Raw genomic sequence first — 23,009 nt, 5'->3', positions numbered from 1 at the left:
ATCATCCATACTGACCTAGTGTGTTGTCTATCTACAGGTCTATCATCCATACTGACCTAGTGTGTTGTCTATCTACAGGTCTATCATCCATACTGACCTAGTGTGTTGTCTATCATCCATACTGACCCAGTGTGTTGTCTATCTACAGGTCTATCATCCATACTGACCCAGTGTGTTGTCTATCTACAGGTCTATCATCCATACTGACCCAGTGTGTTGTCTATCTACAGGTCTATCATCCATACTGACCTAGTGTGTTGTCTATCATCCATACTGACCTAGTGTGTTGTCTCCCTACAGGTCTATCATCCATACTGACCCAGTGTGTTGTCTATCTACAGGTCTATCATCCATACTGACCCAGTGTGTTGTCTATCATCCATACTGACCTAGTGTGTTGTCTATCTACAGGTCTATCATCCATACTGACCTAGTATGTTGTCTATCTACAGGTCTATCATCCATACTGACCTAGTGTGTTGTCTATCTACAGGTCTATCATCCATACTGACCTAGTGTGTTGTCTATCTTCCATACTGACCTAGTGTGTTGTCTATCTACAGGTCTATCATCCATACTGACCTAGTGTGTTGTCTATCTTCCATACTGACCTAGTGTGTTGTCTATCTACAGGTCTATCATCCATACTGGCCTAGTGTGTTGTCTATCTACAGGTCTATCATCCATACTGACCCAGTGTGTTGTCTATCTACAGGTCTATCATCCATACTGACCTAGTGTGTTGTCTATCTACAGGTCTATCATCCTACTGACCTAGTGTGTTGTCTATCTACAGGTCTATCATCCATACTGACCTAGTATGTTGTCTATCTACAGGTCTATCATCCATACTGACCTAGTGTGTTGTCTATCTACAGGTCTATCATCCATACTGACCTAGTGTGTTGTCTATCATCCATACTGACCCAGTGTGTTGTCTATCTACAGGTCTATCATCCATACTGACCTAGTGTGTTGTCTATCTTCCATACTGACCTAGTGTGTTGTCTATCTACAGGTCTATCATCCATACTGACCCAGTATGTTGTCTATCTACAGGTCTATCATCCATACTGACCTAGTGTGTTGTCTATCTACAGGTCTATCATCCATACTGACCTAGTGTGTTGTCTATCTACAGGTCTATCATCCATACTGACCTAGTGTGTTGTCTATCTACAGGTCTATCCCACACCCCACGCTCTGAGAAGTTTGAGATCTCTTACAACGTCAACGATGTGGAGACGTATCTGAAATACACCAAGAGCATCAAGGACTTCCTGGAGATGTACGATGAGGAGAGGCAGACCGACCAGAACAAGTACGAAGAATGTGGAGGCAAGTACAGACTAGTAGAAACTAGTAGACACTGGTACAGACTAGTAGACACTGGTACAGACTAGTAGACACTGGTACAGACTAGTAGACACTGGTAGACACTGGTACAGACTAGTAGACACTGGTACAGACTAGTAGACACTGGTAGACACTGGTACAGACTAGTAGACACTGGTACAGACTAGTAGACACTGGTAGACACTGGTACAGACTAGTAGACACTGGTACAGACTAGTAGACACTGGTACAGACTAGTAGACACTGGTACAGACTAGTAGACACTGGTACAGACTAGTAGACACTGGTAGACACTGGTACAGACTAGTAGACACTGGTACAGACTAGTAGACAGACTAGTAGACACTGGCACAGACTAGTAGACACTGGTACAGACTAGTAGACACTGGTACAGACTAGTAGACACTGGTACAGACTAGTAGACACTGGTACAGACTAGTAGACACTGGTACAGACTAGTAGACACTGGTACAGACTAGTAGACACTGGTACAGACTAGTAGACACTAGTACAGACTAGTAAACACTGGTACAGACAAGTAGACACTAGTACAGACAAGTAGACACTAGTACAGACTAGTAGACACTGGTACAGACTAACAGACACTAGTACAGACTAGTAGACACTAGTACAGACTAGTAAACACTGGTACAGACTAGTAGACACTGGTACAGACTAGTAGACACTGGTACAGACTAGTAGACACTGGTACAGACTAGTAGAAACTAGTACAGACTAGTAGACACTGGTACAGACTAGTAGACACTGGTACAGACTAGTAGACACTAGTACAGACTAGTAGACACTGGTACAGACTAGTAGACACTGGTACAGACTAGTAGACACTAGTAGACACTAGTACAGACTAGTAGACACTAGTAGACACTGGTACAGACTAGTAGACACTAGTAGACACTAGTACAGACTAGTAGAAACTAGTAGACACTGGTACAGACTAGTAGACACTGGTACAGACTAGTAGACACTAGTAGACACTAGTAGACACTGGTACAGACTAGTAGACACTAGTAGACACTGGTACAGACTAGTAGACACTGGTACAGCCTAGTAGACACTAGTACAGCCTAGTAGACACTAGTACAGAATAGTAGACACTAGTACAGACTAGTAGAAACTAGTACAGACTAGTAGACACTGGTACAGACTAGTAGACACTAGTACAGACTAGTAGAAACTAGTACAGACTAGTAGAAACTATTAGACACTAGTACAGACAGGTACAAACTAGTAGACACTAGTACAGTCTAGCTGACACTAGTACAGACTAGTAGACACTAGTAGATACTAGTACAGACTAACTGACACTAGTACAGACTAGTACAGACTAGTAGACACTAGTATAGACTAGAAGACACTAGTACAGACTAGAAGACACCAGTAGACACTAGTACAGACTAGTAGACCCTGGTACAGACTAGTAGACCCTAGTACAGACTAGTAGACCCTATTACAGACTAGTAGAAACTAGTTCAGACTAGTAGAAACTAGTTCAGACTTGTAGACCCTGGTACAGACTAGTAGACCCTGGTATAGACTAGTACAGACTAGTAGACCCTGGTACAGACTAGTAGACCCTGGTATAGACTAGTACAGACTAGTAGACCCTGGTACAGACTAGTAGACGATGGTATAGACTAGTACAGACTAGTAGACCCTGGTACAGACTAGTACAGACTAGTTAGGGTTTAGTTATGCTGTGTCTGGTGTATTAATGTACCCTGTTAGGGTTTAGTTATGCTGTGTCTGGTGTATTAATGTACCCTGTTAGGGTTTAGTTATGCTGTGTCTGGTCTGTTAGGGTTTAGTTACTGGTCTATATTGTCTGCTCAGGTGACTGATCTAATTGGTCTCTCTGTGCCTGTAGAATTACCTGAATCGTACAGGGACCGTGGTGAGCTGGAGAGTGACGTTGGAGTGAGGAAGGCCTGCAGGTTCAAGCGAACCTGGCTGGGACCCTGTGCTGGTCTGGATGGTCACGACGAAAACTTCGGCTTCAAGGATGGGAAACCCTGTCTGATCGCCAAGCTCAACAGGATCATCAACTTCCGACCAAGGGTATGTATACCTGCCCCACGCTAAACTAGTTTATACCATTGATTAAGCTCGGTTAACGTAGAAGTCAAGTCTTGTGTAATTTGGTCAGCTGTGTGATTCACTTCTGGGTCCATACGTGTTCGATATTGAGAGTTCCAGCAAAAACAGTCTCTACCCTCGCAAGGAAACTCTCAGCCAAAAACAGTCTCTACCCTCGCAAGGAAACTCTCAGCCAAAAACAGTCTCTACCCTCGCAAGGAAACTCTCAGCCAAAAACAGTCTCTACCCTCGCAAGGAAACTCTCAGCCAAAAACAGTCTCTACCCTCGCAAGGAAACTCTCAGCCAAAAACAGTCTCTACCCTCGCAAGGAAACTCTCAGCCAAAAACAGTCTCTACCCTCGCAAGGAAACTCTCAGACAAAAACAGTCTCTACCCTCGCAAGGAAACTCTCAGACAAAAACAAAGTCTCTACCCTCGCAAGGAAACTCTCAGCCAAAAACAGTCTCTACCCTCGCAAGGAAACTCTCAGACAAAAACAGTCTCTACCCTCGCAAGGAAACTCTCAGACAAAAACAGTCTCTACCCTCGCAAGGAAACTCACAGCCAAAGCCCCCCCCCCCCCCCCCCCTTTATGATTCGTGTCGGCGCACACCAAGCATTCAAGGTGAAGCCGCCGTTTAAGCACCGCCTTCGCCCAATCCTGATACGTCTAGATAACCAGTGAGGAAAACCCCCAAAACTGAACTACTGCTGCTCGAACATCACACATCCCATTCAGTCCCAGAAGACTCTCCGGTCCACACGCAGAATAACCTTTTATTTATTGATTTATTTGAGGTTTCCTTCAATTTCCTGTGGTAGACACAATTCAGATTTTAGCCTCCATGTATGCTAAACTGAATGTGCCAGAACACAGGTCCTCCAGACCTGAAACACAGCCTGTATCTCCAGACCTGAAACACAGCCTGTATCACCAGACCCTCCAGACCTGAAACACAGCCTGTATCTCCAGACCTGAAACACAGCCTGTATCACCAGACCCTCCAGACCTGAAACACAGCCTGTATCTCCAGACCTGAAACACAGCCTGTATCTCCAGACCTGAAACACAGTCTGTATCACCAGACCCTCCAGACCTGAAACACAGTCTGTATCAACAGACCCTCCAGACCTGAAACACAGTCTGTATCAACAGACCCTCCAGACCTGAAACACAGTCTGTATCAACAGACCCTCCAGACCTGAAACACAGTCTGTATCAACAGACCCTCCAGACCTGAAACACAGTCTGTATTACCAGACCCTCCAGACCTGAAACACAGTCTGTATCACAGACCCTCCAGACCTGAAACACAGTCTGTATCAACAGACCCTCCAGACCTGAAACACAGCCTCTATGAACAGACCCTCCAGACCTGAAACACAGCCTGTATCACCAGACCCTCCAGACCGGAAACACAGCCTGTATCAACAGACCCTCCAGACCTGAAACACAGCCTGTATCAACAGACCCTCCAGACCTGAAACACAGCCTGTATCAACAGACCCTCCAGACCTGAAACACAGCCTGTATCAACAGACCCTCCAGACCTGAAACACAGCCTGTATCAACAGACCCTCCAGACCTGAAACACAGTCTGTATCAACAGACCCTCCAGACCTGAAACACAGGCTGTATGAACAGACCCTCCAGGCCTGAAACACAGTCTGTATGAACAGACCCTCCAAACCTGAAACACAGTCTGTATGAACAGACCCTCCAGACCTGAAACACAGCCTGTATCACCAGACCCTCCAGACCTGAAACACAGCCTGTATCAACAGACCCTCCAGACCTGAAACACAGCCTGTATCAACAGACCCTCCAGACCTGAAACAGGCTGTATGAACAGACCCTCCAGACCTGAAACACAGTCTGTATCAACAGACCCTCCAGACCTGAAACACAGTCTGTATGAACAGACCCTCCAGACCTGAAACACAGTCTGTATGAACAGACCCTCCAAACCTGAAACACAGTCTATATGAACAGACCCTCCAGACCTGAAACACAGCCTGTATCACCAGACCCTCCAGACCTGAAACACAGCCTGTATCACCAGACCCTCCAGACCTGAAACACAGTCTGTATCAACAGACCCTCCAGACCTGAAACACAGTCTGTATCAACAGACCCTCCAGACCTGAAACACAGCCTGTATGAATATATTAACCGAAGAAGAAGTTTCTCCATGACTCTACTTCCTGTAGTCTTGACTGTGTGGCGATAGAAGCTAACACTGAGGGACACTTCACAGAAACAGTTTCAGGGTGATAACCTGATAATGACAACAGTGCTTATTGGTCCGGGTTAGGCTAATACAATAATGCTGTTGGGTCTATCTGGGTTAGGCTAATACAATAATGCTGTTGGGTCTATCTGGGTTAGGCTAATACAATAATGCTATTGGGTCTGTCTGGGTTAGGTTAAGGTGATAATGCTGATTGGTCTGTCTGGGTTAGGCTAACATGATAATGCTGATCGGTCTGTCGGTTAGGCTAACATGATAATGCTGATCGGTCTGTCGGTTAGGCTAACATGAGAATGCTGATGGGTCTGTCTGTGATAGGTTAATATGATAATGCTGATTGGTCTGTCTGTGATAGGTTAATATGATAATGCTGATTGGTCTGCCTGTGATAGGTTAATATGATAATGCTGATTGGTCTGTCTGTGATAGGTTAATATGATAATGCTGATTGGTCTGTCTGTGATAGGTTAATATGATAATGCTGATTGGTCTGTCTGTGATAGGTTAATATGATAATGCTGATTGGTCTGTCTGTGATAGGTTAAGGTGATAATGCTGCTGGGTCTGGGTTTTGTTTCAGCCTCCAACCAACAATGCCTCCGTCCCTGAAGCCGGCCAGAGCAGAGTCCAGACCAACGTTATCCCAATCCACTGTCAGAACAAGGTACGCCTCGCACGGGACTGGGAAGCATATCATATAGACGACATCCAAAATGGCACCCTTTCCCCTATATAGTGCACTGTCATTTTGACCAGGGCCAATAGGGTTCTGGTCAAAAGGGTGCCATTTCTGATACAACCATACACTGAACTTGTTGTTCCCTTACATCACGCTGTCAGGGATAAATGCTATGCTTGTTCTCTGCATGTGTTTTTAGTCCTGCTAAATGTAGGCTATATTCAATTGTAATATAGAACTAGTTTATACCTTAGGAAAAAGATCCAACACTGTGATGTCATTCTCCACAGAGAGAGGAGGATGCTAGCAAGATTGGTGAGATCAAGTACTATGGCATGGGCATGGGGTTCCCCCTCCAGTACTACCCCTACTATGGCAAGCTGCTGCACCCCAATTACCTACAGCCTCTGGTGGCCATCCAGTTTACCAACCTCACCTTCAACGAGGAGCTGCGTCTTGAGTGCAGAGTGTATGGAGCGAACATTGACTACAGCGAGAAAGATCGCTACCAAGGACGATTTGACGTTAAGTTCACCATCAGCAATTTATGACCTCAGAAAAACACACTGTTATCTTCCCACATTTCAAAACAAGATGATTTAGAAGAAAAAAAAACGAGTTATATTAAAAACACGACTAGTCTTGGAACAAACTTTCATAATATACGGGACCTAGAGTCAATCTGTGTACACTACACTGGCTTTTCTGCATAATGTCTAGGGTTAGAATGTACACTACACTGGCTTCCTGCATAATGTCTAGGGTTAGAATGTACTTTACAGGAAGAGTAGCAATAGCAACATATTTATTCTACTGTAAATGAGAAGTCCCTGAGCCATGGGACATGTTCATCTCTTACTGTAAATTGCAATTCCACTACTGATATGTAGCGAGCAGTGTTTCTGTCTGTCCTCCTAAGTATTCTGCCTAATGTGGTTTCTATATATGTTTGGAGTGTCCAGTACAGTAGTGGCATACAGTGGTCCTTTCCAAGCCATGTTGTAATTTCTGTTGTCTTATGTCAGTAAGCTTTAGTGGTCCAAGGTGTGTTTGTGTTTTAATGTGAGTGTGTGGATATGTGTTAATGTGCTCTTACTAACTGAAAATGCTGGCATGGTACGCTCTGATCTCCAAGTCTGTCAGTAAACGGATGCACTCCCCGGAATGCTTTTCCTGTGTCTTTTTGAGTTGATTGTGGGACAATATTTCTACATTACTCTTTTTCTTTTAGCATCAACTTTAATATGGGACAGAGGGTTTAATGAAATGTCTTGTTTGATCCTCCTCTCTATGTTCAATGCTCCTCCTCCTCCTCTCTATGTTCAATGCTTCTCCTCCTCTCTCTCTGTTCAATGCTTCTCCTCCTCCTCCTCCTCCTCTCTCTATGTTCAATGCTTCTCCTCCTCTCTCTGTTCAATGCTTCTCCTCCTCCTCTCTATGTTCAATGCTTCTCCTCCTCTCTATGTTCAATGCTTCTCCTCCTCCTCTCTGTTCAATGCTTCTCCTCCTCCTCCTCTCTATGTTCAATGCTTCTCCTCCTCCTCCTCTCTATGTTCAATGCTTCTCCTCCTCCTCTCTATGTTCAATGCTTCTCCTCCTCTCTATGTTCAATGCTTCTCCTCCTCCTCTCTATGTTCAATGCTTCTCCTCCTCCTCTCTATGTTCAATGCGTCTCATCCTCTCTCTATGTTCAATGCTTCTCCTCCTCTCTCTGTTCAATGCTTCTCCTCCTCTCTCTGTTCAATGCTTCTCCTCCTCCTCATCTCTCTATGTTCAAATCTTCTCCTCCTCCTCCTCTCTATGTTCAATGCTTCTCCTCCTCCTCTCTATGTTCAAATCGTCTCCTCCTCCTCCTCTCTATGTTCAATGCTTCTCCTCTTCTCTATGTTCAATGCTTCTCCTCCTCCTCTCTATGTTCAATGCTTCTCCTCTCTCTATGTTCAATGCTTCTCCTCCTCTCTGTTCAATGCTTCTCCTCCTCTCTGTTCAATGCTTCTCCTCCTCTCTATGTTCAATGCTTCTCCTCCTTCTCCTCTCTATGTTCAATGCCTCTCCTCCTCATGTTCAATGCTTCTCCTCCTCCTCCTCTCTATGTTCAATGCCTCTCCTCCTCCTCTCTATGTTCAATGCTTCTCCTCCTCCTCCTCTCTATGTTCAATGCTTCTCCTCCTCCTCTCTATGTTCAATGCTTCTCCTCCTCCCTATGTTCAATGCTTCTCCTCCTCTCTCTGTTCAATGCTTCTCCTCCTTCTCCTCTCTATGTTCAATGCCTCTCCTCCTCATGTTCAATGCTTCTCCTCCTCCTCCTCTCTATGTTCAATGCCTCTCCTCCTCCTCTCTATGTTCAATGCTTCTCCTCCTTCTCCTCTCTATGTTCAATGCTTCTCCTCCTCCTCCTCTCTATGTTCAATGCTTCTCCTCCTCCTCCTCTCTCTATGTAGTCTAGAGCAGTGTTCTGTGTCCTGCAGCAGGCAGGGAAGACTATCTTCCTTCCTCCTCCATGGAAACACTGACAGCAACTCTTTGTTTTTTTTAAACCAACCCTTTAATTTGCTGGAGACATCACATGACGCGGTGTAACTGTCTAATGAAGTCATTTTCATGGTGGAAGAGTTTTATATTTATGCAGTTGTACAATTTTTTTTTTTCCCGCAGGAAAAAGTGTAATGTATGGATCCGATACCAAAGTCGCTGGTCAAAAAGTTAGAATATCAGAAGCAATGCAGTACCCTGTGTAATAGGAGGTTTTGTTGGTGTAAAAGTGATCAATGTTGAACATCCAGACACTCGTCAGGAGTCCATCTGGGTAAGACCTTAAAGACAAATAAATTGAGAAATTATCCTGTGGTCAATGTCTCTTTTATTTCAATACATACTCATAGAAATGGAATGTGCATTTGTGTAATAATCTTCATCCATCCAAAATCTTGAAGAAATATTGGATCTGTTGAAAGGGAAAATTAACAATTATGAATCTCTGAAAAAAGACTAAATTCTCCTGAAATCCTAGTTTAGAAACAGACTTACTGTAACTAAAATATGACGTTGATAGATAGCTTTTTAAAATTATGTGGCCTATCCCAGACAGCATATGCTTAGGTTGAGTTATAGTAGAATAGTAGTAGTAAGAAGTAGAGAGAACGTGCATTTCATGGCTTATGAAAGTGTTGAATAACGTGTTGACAGAGGGGAGTAACAACGTGTTGACAGCGCTGAGTAACAACGTGATGAGTAACAACGTGTTGACAGCGCTGAGTAACAACGTGCTGACAGTGCTGAGTAACAACGTGATGAGTAACAACGTGTTGACAGTGCTGAGTAACAACGTGATGAGTAACAACGTGTTGACAGCGCTGAGTAACAACGTGTTGACAGTGATGAGTAACAATGTGTTGACAGTGATGAGTAACAACGTGTTGACAGCGCTGAGTAACAACGTGTTGACAGCGCTGAGTAACAACGCGTTGACAGCACTGAGTAACAACGTGTTGACAGTGAGGAGTAACGTGTTGACAGTGAGGAGTAACAACGTGTTGACAGTGCTGAGTAACAACGTGTTGACAGTGATGAGTAACAACGTGTTGACAGCGCTGAGTAACAACGTGTTGACAGTGATGAGTAACAACGTGTTGACAGTGCCGAGTAACAACGTGAAGAGTAACAACGTGTTGACAGCGCTGAGTAACAACGTGATGAGTAACAACGTGTTGACAGTGCTGAGTAACAACGTGAAGAGTAACAACGTGTTGACAGCGCTGAGTAACAACGTGAAGAGTAACAACGTGTTGACAGCGCTGAGTAACAACGTGAAGAGTAACAACGTGTTGACAGTGATGAGTAACAACGTGTTGACAGTGTTGAGTAACAACGTGTTGACAGTGCTGAGTAACAACATGCTGACAGTGCTGAGTAACAACGTGATGAGTAACAACGTGTTGACAGTGCCGAGTAACAACGTGAAGAGTAACAACGTGTTGACAGTGCTGAGTAACAACGTGTTGACAGTGCTGAGTAACAACGTGTTGACAGTGATGAGTAACAACGTGTTGACAGCGCTGAGTAACAACGTGTTGACAGTGATGAGTAACAACGTGTTGACAGTGCTGAGTAACAACGTGCTGACAGTGCTGAGTAACAACGTGAAGAGTAACAACGTGTTGACAGCGCTGAGTAACAACGTGAAGAGTAACAACGTGTTGACAGCGCTGAGTAACAACGTGAAGAGTAACAACGTGTTGACAGCGCTGAGTAACAACGTGATGAGTAACAACGTGTTGACAGTGCTGAGTAACAACGTGAAGAGTAACAACGTGTTGACAGCGCTGAGTAACAACGTGAAGAGTAACAACGTGTTGACAGCGCTGAGTAACAACGTGAAGAGTAACAACGTGTTGACAGCGCTGAGTAACAACGTGATGAGTAACAATGTGTTGACAGTGATGAGTAACAACGTGAAGAGTAACAACGTGTTGACAGCGCTGAGTAACAACGTGAAGAGTAACAACGTGTTGACAGCGCTGAGTAACAACGTGAAGAGTAACAACGTGTTGACAGTGAAGAGTAACAACGAGTTGACAGTGATGAGTAACAACGTGTTGACAGTGCTGAGTAACAACATGCTGACAGTGCTGAGTAACAACGTGATGAGTAACAACGTGTTGACAGTGCCGAGTAACAACGTGTTGACAGTGCTGAGTAACAACGTGATGAGTAACAACGTATTGACAGTGCTGAGTAACAACGTGTTGACAGTGCTGAGTAACAACGTGTTGACAGTGCTGACTAACAACGTGTTGACCGTGCTGAGTAACAACGTGAAAAGTAACAACGTGTTGACAGTGATGAGTAACAACGTGTTGACAGCGCTGAGTAACAACGTGTTGACAGTGCTGAGTAACAACGTGAAGAGTAACAACGTGTTGACAGTGATGAGTAACAACGTGTTGACAGTGCTGAGTAACAACGTGTTGACAGTGATGAGTAACAACGTGTTGACAGTGCTGAGTAACAACGTGTTGACAGCGCTGAGTAACAGCGTGTTGACAGTGAAGAGTAACAACGTGTTGACAGTGATGAGTAACAACGTGTTGGTCAGACTCCGGAGACGGGCACACCGCGCACCACTCCCTAGCATTCTCCTTGCCAATGTCCAGTCTCTTGACAACAAGGTTGATGAAATCTGAGCAAGGGTAGCATTCCAGAGGGACATCAGAGACTGTAACGTCCTCTGCTTCACTGAAACATGGCTCACTGGAGAGACTCTATCCGAAGCGGTGCAGCCAACGGGTTTCTCCACGCATCGCGCTGACAGAAACAAACATCTTTCTGGTAAGAAGAGGGGCGGGGGCGTATGCCTCATGGCCAACGTGACATGGTGTGATGAAAGAAACATACAGGAACTCAAATCCTTCTGTTCACCTGATTTAGAATTCCTCACAATCAAATGTAGACCGCATAATCTACCAAGAGAATTCTCTTCGATTATAATCACAGCCGTATATATCCCCCCCCAAGCAGACACATCGATGGCTCTGAACAAACTTTATTTAACTCTCTGCAAACTGGAAACGATTTATCCGGAGGCTGCATTCATTGTAGCTGGGGATTTTAACAAGGCTAATCTGAAAACAAGACTCCCAAAATTTTATCAGCATATCGATTGCGCAACCAGGGGTGGAAAGACCTTGGATCATTGTTACTCTAACTTCCGCGACGCATATAAGGCCCTGCCCCGCCCCCCTTTCGGAAAAGCTGACCACGACTCCATTTTGTTGATCCCTGCCTACAGACAGAAACTAAAACAAGAGGCTCCCACGCTGAGGTCTGTCCAACGCTGGTCCGACCAAGCTGACTCCACACTCCAAGACTGCTTCCATCACGTGGACTGGGAGATGTTTCGTATTGCGTCAGATAACAACATTGACGAATACGCTGATTCGGTGTGCGAGTTCATTAGAACGTGCGTTGAAGATGTCGTTCCCATAGCAACAATTAACACATTCCCTAACCAGAAACCGTGGATTGATGGCAGCATTCGTGTGAAACTGAAAGCGCGAACCACTGCTTTTAATCAGGGCAAGGTGTCTGGTAACATGACCGAATACAAACAGTGCAGCTATTCCCTCCGCAAGGCTATCAAACAAGCTAAGCGCCAGTACAGAGACAAAGTAGAATCTCAATTCAACGGCTCAGACACAAGAGGCATGTGGCAGGGTCTACAGTCAATCACGGACTACAGGAAGAAATCCAGCCCAGTCACGGACCAGGATGTCCTGCTCCCAGGCAGACTAAATAACTTTTTTGCCCGCTTTGAGGACAATACAGTGCCACTGACACGGCCTGCAACGAAAACATGCGGTCTCTCCTTCACTGCAGCCGAGGTGAGTAAGACATTTAAACGTGTTAACCCTCGCAAGGCTGCAGGCCCAGACGGCATCCCCAGCCGCGCCCTCAGAGCATGCGCAGACCAGCTGGCCGGTGTGTTTACGGACATATTCAATCAATCCCTATACCAGTCTGCTGTTCCCACATGCTTCAAGAGGGCCACCATTGTTCCTGTTCCCAAGAAAGCTAAGGTAACTGAGCTAAACGACTACCGCCCCGTAGCACTCACATCCGTCATCATGAAGTGCTTTGAGAGACTAGTCAAGGACCATATCACCTCCACCCTACCTGACACCCTAGACCCACTCCAATTTGCTTACCGCCCAAATAGGTCCACAGACGATGCAATCTCAACCACACTGCACACTGCCCTAACCCATCTGGACAAGAGGAATACCTATGTGAGAATGCTGTTTATCGACTACAGCTCGGCATTCAACACCATAGTACCCTCCAAGCTCGTCATCAAGCTCGAGACCCTGGGTCTCGACCCCGCCCTGTGCAACTGGGTACTGGACTTCCTGACGGGCCGCCCCCAGGTGGTGAGGGTAGGCAACAACATCTCCTCCCCGCTGATCCTCAACACTGGGGCCCCACAAGGGTGCGTTCTGAGCCCTCTCCTGTACTCCCTGTTCACCCACGACTGCGTGGCCACGCACGCCTCCAACTCAATCATCAAGTTTGCGGACGACACAACAGTGGTAGGCTTGATTACCAACAACGACGAGACGGCCTACAGGGAGGAGGTGAGGGCCCTCGGAGTGTGGTGTCAGGAAAATAACCTCACACTCAACGTCAACAAAACTAAGGAGATGATTGTGGACTTCAGGAAACAGCAGAGGGAACACCCCCCTATCCACATCGATGGAACAGTAGTGGAGAGGGTAGCAAGTTTTAAGTTCCTTGGCATACACATCACAGACAAACTGAATTGGTCCACTCACACAGACAGCATCGTGAAGAAGGCGCAGCAGCGCCTCTTCAACCTCAGGAGGCTGAAGAAATTTGGCTTGTCACCAAAAGCACTCACAAACTTCTACAGATGCACAATCGAGAGCATCCTGGCGGGCTGTATCACCGCCTGGTATGGCAACTGCACCGCCCTCAACCGTAAGGCTCTCCAGAGGGTAGTGAGGTCTGCACAACGCATCACCGGGGGCAAACTACCTGCCCTCCAGGACACCTACACCACCCGATGTCACAGGAAGGCCATAAAGATCATCAAGGACATCAACCACCCGAGCCACTGCCTGTTCACCCCGCTATCATCCAGAAGGCGAGGTCAGTACAGGTGCATCAAAGCTGGGACCAGCTTCTATCTCAAGGCCATCAGACTGTTAAACAGCCACCACTAACACTGAGTGGCTGCTGCCAACACACTGACACTGACTCAACTCCAGCCACTTTAATAATGGGAATTGATGGGAAATGATGTAAATATATCACTAGCCACTTTAAACAATGCTACCTTATATAATGTTACTTACCCTACATTATTCATCTCATATGCATACGTATATACTGTACTCTATATCATCGACTGTATCCTTATGTAATACATGTATCACTAGCCACTTTAAACTATGCCACTTTGTTTACATACTCATCTCATTTGTACATACTGTACTCGATACCATCTACTGTATCTTGCCTATGCTGCTCTGTACCATCACTCATTCATATATCCTTATGTACATATTCTTTATCCCCTTACACTGTGTACAAGACAGTAGTTTTGGAATTGTTAGTTAGATTACTTGTTGGTTATTACTGCATTGTCGGAACTAGAAGCACAAGCATTTCGCTACACTCGCATTAACATCTGCTAACCATGTGTATGTGACAAATAAAATTAGATTTGATTTGATTTGTTGACAGTGATGAGTAACAACGTGTTGACAGTGATGAGTAACAACGTGCTGACAGTGATGAGTAACAACGTGTTGACAGTGAAGAGTAACAACGTGATGAGACAGGACTATAGCAGTAGACAGGACTATAGCACTATGTTATACAGGACTATAGCAGTAGACAGGACTATAGCAGTAGACAGGACTATAGCAGTAGACAGGACTATAGCAGTAGACAGGACTATAGCAGTAGACAGGACTATAGCAGTAGACAGGACTATAGCAGTAGACAGGACTATAGCAGTAGACAGGACTATAGCAGTATGTTAGACAGGACTATAGCAGTAGACAGGACTATAGCAGTAGACAGGACTATAGCAGTAGACAGGACTATAGCAGTAGACAGGACTATAGCAGTAGACAGGACTATAGCAGTAGACAGGACTATAGCAGTATGTTAGACAGGACTATAGCAGTAGACAGGACTATAGCAGTATGTTATACAGGACTATAGCAGTAGACAGGACTATAGCAGTATGTTACACAGGACTATAGCAGTAGACAGGACTATAGCAGTAGACAGGACTATAGCAGTAGACAGGACTATAGCAGTATGTTAGACAGGACTATAGCAGTAGACAGGACTATAGCAGTAGACAGGACTATAGCAGTAGACAGGACTATAGCAGTATGTTAGACAGGACTATAGCAGTAGACAGGACTATAGCAGTAGACAGGACTATAGCAGTAGACAGGACTATAGCAGTATGTTAGACAGGACTATAGCAGTATGTTAGACAGGACTATAGCAGTATGTTAGACAGGACTATAGCAGTAGACAGGACTATAGCAGTAGACAGGACTATAGCAGTATGTTAGACAGGACTATAGCAGTAGACAGGACTATAGCAGTAGACAGGACTATAGCAGTAGACAGGACTATAGCAGTAGACAGGACTATAGCAGTATGTTAGACAGGACTATAGCAGTAGACAGGACTATAGCAGTAGACAGGACTATAGCAGTAGACAGGACTATAGCAGTATGTTAGACAGGACTATAGCAGTAGACAGGACTATAGCAGTAGACAGGACTATAGCAGTAGACAGGACTATAGCAGTATGTTAGACAGGACTATAGCAGTATGTTAGACAGGACTATAGCAGTATGTTAGACAGGACTATAGCAGTAGACAGGACTATAGCAGTAGACAGGACTATAGCAGTATGTTAGACAGGACTATAGCAGTAGACAGGACTATAGCAGTAGACAGGACTATAGCAGTAGACAGGACTATAGCAGTAGACAGGACCATAGCAGTAGACAGGACTATAGCAGTATGTTAGACAGGACTATAGCAGTAGACAGGACTATAGCAGTATGTTAGACAGGACTATAGCAGTAGACAGGACTATAGCAGTAGACAGGACTATAGCAGTAGACAGGACTATAGCAGTAGACAGGACTATAGCAGTAGACAGGACTATAGCAGTATGTTAGACAGGACTATAGCAGTAGACAGGACTATAGCAGTAGACAGGACTATAGCAGTAGACAGGACTATAGCAGTAGACAGGACTATAGCACTATGTTATACAGGACTATAGCAGTAGACAGGACTATAGCAGTAGACAGGACTATAGCAGTAGACAGGGCTATAGCAGTAGACAGGACTATAGCAGTAGACAGGACTATAGCAGTAGACAGGACTATAGCAGTAGACAGGACTATAGCAGTAGACAGGACTATAGCAGTAGACAGGACTATAGCAGTAGACAGGACTATAGCAGTAGACAGAACTATAGCAGTATGTTAGACAGGACTATAGCAGTAGACAGGACTATATCAGTATGTTATGTTAGACAGGACTATAGCAGTAGACAGGACTATAGCAGTAGACAGGACTATAGCAGTATGTTATACAGGACTATAGCAGTAGACAGGACTATAGCAGTAGACAGGACTATAGCAGTAGACAGGACTATAGCAGTAGACAGAACTATAGCAGTATGTTAGACAGGACTATAGCAGTAGACAGAACTATAGCAGTATGTTAGACAGGACTATAGCAGTAGACAGAACTATAGCAGTATGTTAGACAGGACTATAGCAGTAGACAGGACTATAGCAGTAGACAGGGCTATAGCAGTAGACAGGACTATAGCACTATGTTAAACAGGACTATAGCAGTAGACAGGACTATAGCAGTATGTTAGACAGGACTATAGCAGTAGACAGGACTATAGCAGTAGACAGGGCTATAGCACTATGTTAAACAGGACTATAGCAGTAGACAGGACTATAGCAGTATGTTAGACAGGACTATAGCAGTAGACAGGACTATAGCAGTATGTTAGACAGGACTATAGCAGTAGACAGGACTATAGCAGTAGACAGGACTATAGCAGTAGACAGGACTATAGCAGTAGACAGGACTAAAGCAGTAGACAGGACTATAGCAGTAGACAGGACTATAGCAGTAGACAGGACTATAGCAGTAGACAGAACTATAGCAGTATGTTAGACAGGACTATAGCAGTAGACAGGACTATAGCAGTAGACAGGACTATAGCAGTAGACAGGACTATAGCAGTAGACAGGACTATAGCAGTATGTTAGACAGGACTATAGCAGTAGACAGGACTATAGCAGTAGACAGGACTATAGCAGTAGACAGGACTATAGCAGTATGTTATACAGGACTATAGCAGTAGACAGGACTATAGCAGTAGACAGGACTATAGCAGTAGACAGGACTATAGCAGTAGACAGGACTATAGCAGTATGTTAGACAGGACTATAGCAGTAGACAGAACTATAGCAGTATGTTAGACAGGACTATAGCAGTAGACAGGACTATAGCAGTAGACAGGACTATAGCAGTAGACAGGACTATAGCAGTATGTTAGACAGGACTATAGCAGTATGTTAGACAGGACTATAGCAGTATGTTAGACAGGACTATAGCAGTAGACAGGACTATAGCAGTAGACAGGACTATAGCAGTAGACAGGACTATAGCAGTAGACAGGACTATAGCAGTATGTTAGACAGGACTATAGCAGTAGACAGGACTATAGCAGTAGACAGGACTATAGCAGTAGACAGGACTATAGCAGTAGACAGGACTATAGCAGTAGACAGGACTATAGCAGTATGTTAGACAGGACTATAGCAGTATGTTAGACAGGACTATAGCAGTAGACAGGACTATAGCAGTAGACAGGACTATAGCAGTAGACAGGACTATAGCAGTAGACAGGACTATAGCAGTAGACAGGACTATAGCAGTATGTTAGACAGGACTATAGCAGTAGACAGGACTATAGCAGTAGACAGGGCTATAGCAGTAGACAGGACTATAGCACTATGTTAAACAGGACTATAGCAGTAGACAGGACTATAGCAGTAGACAGGACTATAGCAGTAGACAGGACTATAGCAGTATGTTAGACAGGACTATAGCAGTAGACAGGACTATAGCAGTAGACAGGACTATAGCAGTAGACAGGACTATAGCAGTAGACAGGACTATAGCAGTAGACAGGACTATAGCAGTAGACAGGACTATAGCAGTATGTTAGACAGGACTATAGCAGTATACAGGACTATAGCAGTAGACAGGACTATAGCAGTAGACAGGACTATAGCAGTAGACAGGACTATAGCAGTAGACAGGACTATAGCAGTAGACAGGACTATAGCAGTAGACAGGACTATAGCAGTATGTTAGACAGGACTATAGCAGTAGACAGGACTATAGCACTATGTTAGACAGGACTATAGCAGTAGACAGGACTATAGCAGTATGTTAGACAGGACTATAGCAGTAGACAGGACTATAGCAGTATGTTATGTTAGACAGGACTATAGCAGTAGACAGGACTATAGCAGTAGACAGGACTATAGCAGTAGACAGGACTATAGCAGTAGACAGGACTATAGCAGTAGACAGGACTATAGCAGTATGTTAGACAGGACTACAGCAGTAGACAGGACTATAGCAGTAGACAGGACTATAGCAGTAGACAGGACTATAGCAGTATGTTATACAGGACTATAGCAGTATGTTATACAGGACTATAGCAGTAGACAGGACTATAGCAGTATGTTATACAGGACCATAGCAGTAGACAGGACTATAGCAGTATGTTATACAGGACTATAGCAGTAGACAGGACTATAGCAGTATGTTATACAGGACTATAGCAGTAGACAGGACTATAGCAGTATGTTAGACAGGACTATAGCAGTAGACAGGACTATAGCAGTATGTTATACAGGACTATAGCAGTAGACAGGACTATAGCAGTAGACAGGACTATAGCAGTAGACAGGACTATAGCAGTATGTTATACAGGACTATAGCAGTAGACAGGACTATAGCAGTAGACAGGACTATAGCAGTAGACAGGACTATAGCAGTATGTTATACAGGACTATAGCAGTAGACAGGACTATAGCAGTATGTTATACAGGACCATAGCAGTAGACAGGACTATAGCAGTAGACAGGACTATAGCAGTATGTTATACAGGACTATAGCAGTAGACAGGACTATAGCAGTATGTTATACAGGACTATAGCAGTAGACAGGACTATAGCAGTAGACAGGACTATAGCAGTAGACAGGACTATAGCAGTAGACAGGACTATAGCAGTAGACAGGACTATAGCAGTAGACAGGACTATAGCAGTAGACAGGACCATAGCAGTAGACAGGACTATAGCAGTATGTTAGACAGGACTATAGCAGTAGACAGGACTATAGCAGTATGTTAGACAGGACTATAGCAGTAGACAGGACTATAGCAGTAGACAGGACTATAGCAGTAGACAGGACTATAGCAGTAGACAGGACTATAGCAGTAGACAGGACTATAGCAGTAGACAGGACTATAGCAGTAGACAGGACTATAGCACTATGTTATACAGGACTATAGCAGTAGACAGGACTATAGCAGTAGACAGGACTATAGCAGTAGACAGGACTATAGCAGTAGACAGGGCTATAGCAGTAGACAGGACTATAGCAGTAGACAGGACTATAGCAGTAGACAGGACTATAGCAGTAGACAGGACTATAGCAGTAGACAGGACTATAGCAGTAGACAGGACTATAGCAGTAGACAGAACTATAGCAGTATGTTAGACAGGACTATAGCAGTAGACAGGACTATATCAGTATGTTATGTTAGACAGGACTATAGCAGTAGACAGGACTATAGCAGTAGACAGGACTATAGCAGTAGACAGGACTATAGCAGTATGTTATACAGGACTATAGCAGTAGACAGGACTATAGCAGTAGACAGGACTATAGCAGTAGACAGGACTATAGCAGTAGACAGAACTATAGCAGTATGTTAGACAGGACTATAGCAGTAGACAGAACTATAGCAGTATGTTAGACAGGACTATAGCAGTAGACAGAACTATAGCAGTATGTTAGACAGGACTATAGCAGTAGACAGGACTATAGCAGTAGACAGGGCTATAGCAGTAGACAGGACTATAGCACTATGTTAAACAGGACTATAGCAGTAGACAGGACTATAGCAGTATGTTAGACAGGACTATAGCAGTAGACAGGACTATAGCAGTAGACAGGGCTATAGCACTATGTTAAACAGGACTATAGCAGTAGACAGGACTATAGCAGTATGTTAGACAGGACTATAGCAGTAGACAGGACTATAGCAGTATGTTAGACAGGACTATAGCAGTAGACAGGACTATAGCAGTAGACAGGACTATAGCAGTAGACAGGACTATAGCAGTAGACAGGACTATAGCAGTAGACAGGACTAAAGCAGTAGACAGGACTATAGCAGTAGACAGGACTATAGCAGTAGACAGGACTATAGCAGTAGACAGAACTATAGCAGTATGTTAGACAGGACTATAGCAGTAGACAGGACTATAGCAGTAGACAGGACTATAGCAGTAGACAGGACTATAGCAGTATACAGGACTATAGCAGTAGACAGGACTATAGCAGAAGACAGGACTATAGCAGTAGACAGGACTATAGCAGTAGACAGGACTATAGCAGTAGACAGGACTATAGCAGTAGACAGGACTATAGCAGTAGACAGGACTATAGCAGTAGACAGGACTATAGCAGTAGACAGGACTATAGCAGTATGTTAGACAGGACTATAGCAGTAGACAGGACTATAGCAGTAGACAGGACTATAGCAGTAGACAGGACTATAGCAGTAGACAGGACCATAGCAGTAGACAGGACCATAGCAGTAGACAGGACTATAGCAGTGCGTGACTGTTTCCAGTCCAGTGTAGTGGTCCTCTCCGCTCCGTTCTGGGCCAAAGTGGTTCGTCTGGGCCCTGGAATGTGTTAGGCAGCTCAGCTCAGCCAGTCACCAGGCTAATGATTAACAAGGAGCCATTTGTCCCTAGCCTGGCTGCTCTGCTCGCTGCTCAACAGATCAGGAGCTCTGCTCTCTCTCTCCCTCCCCAACAATGACGTCCAACAGGTCAGACCCCCCCCCCCCCCCTCCCTGCCCTACTAAACAATAGGTTTGTTTCTAAATGCCCTGCTATTCTTTCCCAGTGGGATCTGTAGCGTAGCGGCTCGGCCCACAGACTGGAGTCATGAGACTGTCCTGCTGTTGCTGCTTTAGTCTATATCCCAAATGGCACCCTATTCCGTATATAGTGCACTACTTTAGACCAGGGCCTATAGGGCCCATAGTGCACTATGTAGGGAATAAGGTGCCATTTGGGACCTAGGTCCATTCTGTTCCTGGTCTGGTCACTGTGAGATACAAACAGCAGTCTGAATGGACATCAATGCTACTCCTCTTCTTATGAGCTTCAGTGCTAAACAGATGAATGGTTGTGGGTTTTAAGAGCTACTCTGAAATACTAATGTGTGGATGAATGAGATGCCAGTGTGTATGTACCTCCAGTATCCCGTCTTCGGGGAGGTCAGTGCAGTGGACAGCATTCTGAACTTTGGTTTTGCCATACAGAGCTCTTAACGAGTCGGGACGAAGATGACGAGCAATCTCCTGGGAAAGAGAAAAATACATTTGTTAGCATTGATAGGAAATAAACAGAATGTTCCTGTAAACATGGAGGGGGTTCATTTCTAGATTACTGAAATTAGAGGGACTATGCCAACATTGAGACATTTCAAGTCCAATTAAGGCCAAATGTAATGTTTCTTCTTCCTCGTCTCCTTTATGCTGTTTGTTCATTTTATCAGAGGAACACTAGCCAGGGATGGTTCCCCCCCAGTACGATTCAGTCTAGTTAATTCAAACACAACCAGTAATCTGCTCAATAGTACTGTTTGTTCATTTTATCAGAGGAACACTAGCCAGGGATGGTTCCCCCCAGTACGATTCAGTCTAGTTAATTCAAACACAACCACTAATCTGCTCTTCTTCTTTCAGAAAAGACAAGGAAAAAAGCCTCAATAGTACTGTTTGTCCATCTTGAGATGCCGTAGCCAGTATTCACTTCCTCAAAATAGTCAGAATTAATCTACGACAACTCAAGAAGTCTGTCATTTATTTAGACTTTTTTTGGCCAAAGAGATCTTAGTTGCGCAATTTTGCATATAACTAAGATGTTTGGTGCAGTATTTCTCAAGTTAAAAAATATGCATTAAAACGATTAGTCTTTTGTTGAATGATAACAAACACTTATTTGAAGAATCCCTACTGTTGACCAATCACGAAGGAGCGTAGACTTCGGCTTGCCTCCGGATTTTTTTCTCTCTTCACGAACAAACAAAATAAAACCTTGCCAAAAACCAAAACTAACAAAAAACACCACAAAATGTCTTCATAATTTGTTGTTCCAAACTATTTGGGATGGGAAGCATGCAGACACCTTAAGAAAGAGAGAAAGCACTCCCAATGAGCGACAGCATGCTTTACATTCTAATGGTTTGCTCTCCCTCTAAAGACAGGAACCAGTGCTCCCGAGTGGCTCAGCGGTCTAAGGCACTGCATTTCAGTGCAAGAGGTGTCACTGCAGTCCCTGGTTCCAGGCTACATCACATCCGGATGAGATTGGGAGTCCCATAGGGTGGCGCACAATTGGCCCAGCGCTGTCTGGGTTTGGCCGGGGTAGGCCGTCATTGTAAATAAGAATTTGTTCTTAACTGACTTGCCTGGTTAAATAATTATTCTCTGCAGATCCTCTCAAGATCTGTCAAGTTAGATGGGGAGCGTCGCTGCACAGCTATTTTCAGGTCTCTACAGAGATGTTTGATCGGGTTTAAGTCCGGGCTCTGGCTGGGCCATTCAGAGACTTATCCCGAAGCCACTCCTGCGTTGCCTTGGCTGTGTGCTTAGGGTCGTTGTCCTGTTGGAAGTTGAACCTTCGCACCAGTCTGAGATCCTGCGCGCTCTGGAGCA

At 44.6% G+C, this 23,009-nt stretch overlaps 2 protein-coding genes across 6 annotated transcripts in view; one reads left to right on the top strand and one right to left on the bottom strand.

Annotated features, from left to right (window-relative positions):
* The window catches only part of LOC139415111 (ATPase Na+/K+ transporting subunit beta 1a), a 29,749-nt gene extending 20,527 nt beyond the window's left edge, over positions 1 to 9,222 (top strand). Inside the window, exons 3-6 of the mRNA XM_071162976.1 lie at positions 1,183 to 1,338; positions 3,242 to 3,432; positions 6,284 to 6,367; positions 6,673 to 9,222. Coding sequence (XP_071019077.1) covers positions 1,183 to 1,338; positions 3,242 to 3,432; positions 6,284 to 6,367; positions 6,673 to 6,933 — 692 coding nt within the window. The 3' untranslated portion in view covers positions 6,934 to 9,222. The remainder of the gene's footprint in view (positions 1 to 1,182; positions 1,339 to 3,241; positions 3,433 to 6,283; positions 6,368 to 6,672) is intronic.
* The window catches only part of LOC139414729 (NME/NM23 family member 7), a 123,499-nt gene continuing 109,712 nt past the window's right edge, over positions 9,223 to 23,009 (bottom strand). For all 5 annotated transcript variants that reach the window (XM_071162629.1, XM_071162547.1, XM_071162461.1 and 2 more), the window contains exons 11-12: positions 21,543 to 21,650; positions 9,223 to 9,326 (exon numbers count right to left, since the gene is read on the bottom strand). In XM_071162629.1, coding sequence (XP_071018730.1) covers positions 9,294 to 9,326; positions 21,543 to 21,650 — 141 coding nt within the window. In that variant the 3' untranslated portion in view covers positions 9,223 to 9,293. The remainder of the gene's footprint in view (positions 9,327 to 21,542; positions 21,651 to 23,009) is intronic.

This window comes from Oncorhynchus clarkii, chromosome 1 (genome assembly GCF_045791955.1).
Source record: "Oncorhynchus clarkii lewisi isolate Uvic-CL-2024 chromosome 1, UVic_Ocla_1.0, whole genome shotgun sequence".
NCBI lineage: Eukaryota > Metazoa > Chordata > Actinopteri > Salmoniformes > Salmonidae > Oncorhynchus > Oncorhynchus clarkii.
The sequence above is the reverse complement of the archived record's forward strand: the minus strand, read 5'-3'. Positions and strand labels throughout refer to the sequence as shown.